This window comes from Seriola dumerili, unplaced genomic scaffold, assembly GCF_002260705.1.
Source record: "Seriola dumerili isolate Sdu_G_001 unplaced genomic scaffold, Sdu_1.0 BDQW01000161.1, whole genome shotgun sequence".
Taxonomy (NCBI): domain Eukaryota; kingdom Metazoa; phylum Chordata; class Actinopteri; order Carangiformes; family Carangidae; genus Seriola; species Seriola dumerili.
The window spans coordinates 4,009,283-4,015,920 of record NW_019174416.1 but is presented as its reverse complement, the minus strand read 5'-3'; the positions used below and the strand labels follow the sequence as shown (position 1 = coordinate 4,015,920).

Here is a 6,638-nt window from a genome sequence, read left to right as displayed (position 1 = left end):
AATGACACAGTCTGGTGTCACATCTTCACTTTTTAACAGGCAATTGAAGCATATCCTGAGGACTTGGAAACCCTGCCAAAACTCATGGTAGCTGTGGATAAATGTGAGAATGAGGGTTGAATGCCAAATGCCAAATATTTGCTGGTTGCAGCTTCTCAAATGTGAGAATTTAATGCTTTTAAGTTTCATACAGGATAACAAATTGAACATTTCTGGGATGTGGACTTGCTCGGAAAAAACAAAACATTTGAAAAAAGTTGGGCTTCGGGAAATTAGTCATTTTTCAATACTTTATGATACTTGGCAGACTGATTAACTCAGAAAATAATCTGTAATTAATCAATGAAAAAAGCGGCCTTACTCTGTATATCCTTGTGTTCTACTTGTTCTCATTTTATGGTTTTATACAGGTTTTAGAGCAAAACCCTATAACTACCTAAATAAATCAATTTTTGGGTCTTGGTCTTAAACTTCTTATTACTTTATCCGGTATACTAAAAAATCATTCACGTATTCAGTTGAGTCTTGACATCGTTTTGTGCTCTGGTCACACAATCAATATTTGGTAAACAATTTTTTTCTTACTACATTGTTATCACCGTCCCCACGGACCGTCTTTTACAAGAAAATAATCGCACCACCACATAACCGTTGCCCCACGTGGCTTAGAGCTGCTGCACAAAAACATCACGAGTGGCTGTTGCAGCTGTGCTACAAATACAGCACATGGTAGCATTGGGTAGCTGCTCGTAGCGACGGACACCACGGAGTTTGTCTTAACTCTCAGCTTACAAGTTAAAGTTTTACAACTTTTACTTAACTGAACGGAACTGTTAGTTTTAAAAGGCCGACAACTTTGAAATCTTTTGTCTTAGTACAAGGTTGTGAGCGAGCATCAAATCGAGAGTTTGAGGGTTTTTAAAAACACTTGTCCCCCTCCGTCTGCAGCAGCTACACAGAAGTTAACATGTCGACCGGCACAAATCAAGTTAAAAGCTGCCCCATCCCCACCAGGGTGCTCACCCTGAAGGACTGGTCCCAGCTACCCGACTGTTACAGCCAGACACCCGGTGGGACCCTCTTTTCCACCACGCCAGGAGGTAAGGAAACTTTTAAGAGTGCTACGTTTTTTCTCACGATAATGTACTGTTTCATGTTTAGTTAGTCATGTTTTTTTTTTCTGAATTGCATTCACACCACAGAACTTGCCAGGACAAGTTAACCACCTTCAGAAACTGTAACTGAGTGTTTGCGCATACGTGCAGATACCCACAGCTCAACAACAAGCTCTCGCGAGAAGCTGCAAACAATAAACAAATACCTAAAACGGATGATAGAAAAATCGGATTTTAAAACATTATGTCGCTCGCCCTAGTACCAAAAAATAGCAATATTAAAATGTAAACAAATTTGAACCATAGAAAGGGTAAGGTTGTTGTTGGCATTCTGCACAGCGACAGTTGGGGCAGCCGTCATGATGTCAACAAGTTCGCTGTCGTTTGTTGTCTTGACAAAGTGAACAATTTTTGTGGCACAAACAATGATATAAAGACGTAGGCTACTTTTAACCTAATCATTTTTTTTTTTTTTTTTTTACATTTCTAATTAAAAACATGATCAAATCAAATGCTGCACAATAACACAGACATGTATATCTTTTCATTGCTGTTAGTAGAACAATAGTAGTAACTTTAACTCAATTTACACCTGGCATTAAAATGCATCTCATATCCAGATTGTGTCTAGATATGATTTTAATGATCACATTTATACCTGTACTTCCATGTGGTCAACCACAATTTTAATGCCAGGTTTAAATGGGACATTTCACTTGCATAAAATATGAATATTGGCATACACTTTAGAAATAACATAACCTTTCACAAACGCATAGGTCTAAGCAAACAGTCGCTTGTTGTTGCATCAAAAACACTGGTGTCCAAAGACAACAAGAGCTGTCTAACCCGTGACTTGTGACTTGTGATTTGAAGAGGGTGTATGTTTCCAGCTGCCAGAACAGCCAAGTGATTGGCCTCAGCAGTGGTGGAGGAGCTAGAGGCTGTCCTATCCCTGCGTCTCTCTGCTTTGCATTTCAGGAACAGTAGGGAACATTCTGTACAAGCTAAGAGGAGGAGGGAGAGGGAAGCTCTAATGCATGGGGAATATGAACAATATTTTTTTGCACCAAAACTTAAGGGCAACTGGTAAACACAATCTAGAAAGTTGCAACACAAAGTTTTGACTTGTATTCAACTTTATGCGCAACACATTATACTCTACTGAGTTCTTAACATGTGTTGCTGGACTGACCCCCTTTTTTTTACGTAATTGCCCCACACAGTTATGCTGCCTGCCAGTGCATTGCTTGAGCTATAGCTTGCATTCCAGCCCCCTTCCCTCGCCCCAGTTCTTTCTCTCGTCCCCCTCTGCTTTACTTCCCTTTGTACAGGATAAACTGCTCACCGCTCAGTTATTACATAACATGTTTTCCTTTTACAGAGGGTGAACTGATACTGTACAGAATGGTTCGAAGTCCAGTAAAAAAAATTCTGTTAGCAGCAGACCACACCTTGGCTCAGCATATCCTGGTCAAACTTAATATCACACCATTTTTTATGACAGTGTCCAAATGATGACAGACATGAGACATGCCAAGTAAACATTAGATGTGGCAAACTTATGTTTGTGTGGAGCTTTAAGCTTAAATCATGTCACAGCTGCGAGAAAACCCGAGGAAAGCCATCCTTGGATACATACCAAAGCATGTTGCATCAATGTTAAATCTTTATCTCGGTCAGGGAATGGAAATATGGCTTTAATCTCAAGGCCTCTTGGTTCAAAGAGAGAATGTTTTGTTCTCTGATTTCCTAGAACTCGCTGCAGTGGCAGTCCTCATCCCTCCCCTCTGCGCACTTGCAGAACTCTCTTTCCATTCAAATCCCCTCCGTTGCAGGATAATAACACTTAACTCCCCAAATGTGCACCTTGACGTGATACAGAGGTGCTCCAGTAACAACGAGGCTATCATTTGATCCTGTAAAAGTCTAGAATTTGGTCTGAAGTTTGTCTCCATAGCATTTACTTCACTTTTTTTTCAGGAAGTGAGAGTTTTTGTTTACATCAGGCCAAACAATCTTTTTTTTTTTTCTTTTTCTCTTTCTTAAACACAGGCACCCGCATCATCTATGACAGGAAGTTTCTGTTGGATTGTCGAAACTCCCCTCTTGCCCGGACCCCCCCATGCTGTCTGCCCCAGATCCCAGGGGTAACAGTACCTGCTACACACCCCATGGGGAAATTGCAGGATCTCAAAGAGGAGGCCGAGGAGGAAGAGAAGGACATTGCAGGTAAACAATACCGTACATATAAACCAAAATCAAAATATCCCCCACAAGGCTCAATTTTGTAGTCTTATCCAAGAAAACAACTACATGCATCAATTTCCTTATGAATAGTATGCTTTACTTTTTTAGCTTAGTGGTGTTTTCATGAACTTTCAACCTTTTGTCCCCAATATGACGCTTCAGTTTGAGTTGTCAGCATGTGCTAATACAGCATATACGTGTAGCATTTGTCCACGCAGTGCCATAGCTATATTTTTGCAGCACAGCAGTCATGCTGTGTATAGTACTGGGACAGGAGTGCTCACTCAATATCATCATGTGTTAAGTCTTTAAAACTAGGCCAGTCTTTTATTAGTCAATCACTGTATCTTACGTATTGCACATGATGATGAGGCTTTCTTTATCTGTCCAGCTGATAGTGTCAGCTGTTAAATTTGTTCTGACTGAGGGGTTAAGATATCAATAGATAGCAAATATCCTCCTGTCAGGGGAAAGACCATGAGGATTAGGGTTGACCCCTTTTTCCATCTCTCTTATCTTGGTCAGTAATGACACAGGACATGTCATGGGGATTGGATTTGCGAGTTACACCCTTTTTACTCAAGTGTTTTTGATAAGGGCTGTAGTTTGTCCCCTTCTCTGTAGTTCATTTAGGCATGGTTGTGTTTTGGGTACAAACAACAAATGTTAACTGTCATCTGATGTCAGATGTTTCCCCTTTTTAATCTTATCTCCTCTCCTCTGTCCCTTTTCAACAGATGACAACCAGTTTGAGATGGACATCTGAGCCTCCAGTATTACCTCCTGTGGAGAGTTATTGGTTAAAACACCTCCAAGGTTTTTGATAACCGTAATGCATTACATATAAAGCTTTTTCTTTTTTTTTTTTTTTTTTTTTTTTTCAACTTTTTTTTTTAACAAAAGCTTTTGAGAGGAACCAAAAAGAACGGCAAAGCTAGGAAATGGTAGGGTGTTTTTGACCCTAAAACAAGTGTGTTAAGCAAAGAAATGGTATTAAATGGTTTGATTGGTTACTCACTCACTTCAGAGCTGCAGCAGGATTGAAAAACATCCATTTTGATTTCACTTTTTTTATCTTTTGTAAATAAGAAAATTTACTATGTAGCCTATTTTTTAAGTTGGGGGAATAGAAGATGATTACATTAAGACATGTAAAGTAGGGTTTTTCACTGCAGGCATCAGTTTTGTTTTGTATTTCCCTCCCAAAAAGGAAGTCTAACTTTCTTTGTGTTGGGCAAACAAGTGTCTCCTAATTTTGGGGGTCAGGGCTTATTGAAAATCAGCTCCAACTGATTTGTATGGAGGGAGAGACGAAATGTGAATAATTTCAAATAAAGGCTATTCAAACAGTCATACATTGTATGTTTTTATTTATTTCATAAATGGATAGGTTTGTCACATTGGTTTGAGTAATATAATATAATATATAAATTCTCATGTGTTTTTATGACCTGAAAGTCTGTCCCTTGACACTCAATACTTAAGAATGTAGAGGCCAAATCTGTCTGTTATGTACGGTTTTCAAAATTGCAGTACATAGCTAAGGAACTATGTTTCAGTGAATAAGATCTTGTCTGTTACAGCCTCATTAACACCTTGTATAATGGATAAGTGGCCATAGAACACTGCATCTTAAGTAGTTAAGTAGTTGCATAACCATCTCATGTAAGGAATGGTGTGTTTTTGAGCGCTGGTGGAATGGGCTCCCCTCATCACACAGGCAGGCAAAGCTGGCCCCATTTGTGTTGAATTGATTAAGCTGTGAGGCTGTTGCTTTAGGTTATGTTATTAGCATCAAGATCAAACAATCATACTTAATGCTAAATGTTGCTCAAGATGGAATATTGAATAGGATATTGTCAGAATTATAACACATGAACATCTAATGATACTTGACTCATAAAACATAAATCTAATACAGTAAAAGATATATCTCAGGATAATCATTTTTTATATCTTCAAGTACTACTGAAAGCTGAAAGGCTAACCAAAACCATGTATGCTGTGTATTCAGCCTCTCACACTATCAACAGGGTCAGGGCCGGGTATGCCTGCCCGTTCCAGACACTGATCTCCAGATTAGGGGAGGCTGACTGTAGGAGTAGGTCTGGTCTTAAGGAATGAGGGCAGCTGCAGTGCAAAGCCAAGACATATTGAAACCACTCTGCAATGTGGGGCCGGGGGTGTAACACCTGCTGGTACTAGATCTCAGATATGAAATAGTAAATTTAGTGAGTATGAGTTATGTTGAGGAATAAATATTTGTTTCGGCACTGATGCTATGGCTGATGTCAACCAATATCTTCAGTGCAGTATTTTAGTAAGAACAGTTAAGCAGGTCCCCATGCGTAGTGTAAGTTGTGATGTGGGTCAGTCTACTCAGCTGTTCTTGTCCCACGGCCTTGCAGACGTGACTGGCAATCACTTTGCATTACATTAAAGCTAACAACTGACTTTTGGCCAGGAGGCTCTGACATATTAACTTCTATTTCATAATAAGACTCAAAACATGTTTAAACATATGCTCAGTGTTTGGTCCATTGCAATTCTTTGGAGAGCAAGCAAGGTGAACTTACTCTGTCCATAGTGTTATTGTGCCCCACAGCAAATTTCTGGACCAATACAGCAGAATGATTAGATTAAGAACTTTATGCCAAAAGTCAGTGTAATACTTAATCAGCTTACAGTTTGTGTACACTTGGCTTTTTTTGTAAAACGTGCCGATTGACCTGCATGTAGCCTAGTGTTTGAACAAGAGCACGTGAGAAAAAGGCCAGGTGCCAGGCGACTATGAAAAACACCACGTGCTCCCAACATGTAATTTTGAAGTATTTCCTCTCTGGTGGAGGAAACTGAAAATAATACTCAAAGGTACGGCACAAAACCACACTGTCTTGGTGCATACAGACACATTTACTGTATATAGAAATCACCGTCTATCACAGACATTTGGCTGAACCAGCACTTTCCACAACACTGCTGTGTGCTACATCTTCCTTCACTTTCATCAACACATGCGCTCACACTTTTAGCTCAGATGAATTGATGGTAGCCACTGATGGCCAATGATATCATATGGTACATCATAGGGTAAAGACAGGCTGATTGTGTGGCTCAAAATAAAGTGAAAAGTGATTGCTTAAGAGTGGTACTGAAAATAAAATGACAAATGCACATGTGCCATTGTGATTACACAGTGTGCAAAATTTACCTCCAACTCCTCATCCACCTCCACAACAGTAAGCTCTGTATTTATTATCAATTTATATACAC

At 39.5% G+C, this 6,638-nt stretch overlaps 1 protein-coding gene across 1 annotated transcript; it reads left to right on the top strand.

Annotated features, from left to right (window-relative positions):
- The first annotated feature begins 701 nt into the window (after positions 1-701).
- On the top strand, positions 702-4,718 carry eif4ebp3 (eukaryotic translation initiation factor 4E binding protein 3). Its single transcript, XM_022751804.1, has 3 exons — positions 702-1,100; positions 3,171-3,347; positions 4,103-4,718. Exons 1-3 carry the CDS (start codon positions 968-970, stop codon positions 4,129-4,131), a joined length of 339 nt encoding a protein of 112 aa, XP_022607525.1. The 5' UTR covers positions 702-967; the 3' UTR covers positions 4,132-4,718.
- The last annotated feature ends 1,920 nt before the right edge of the window (positions 4,719-6,638 follow it).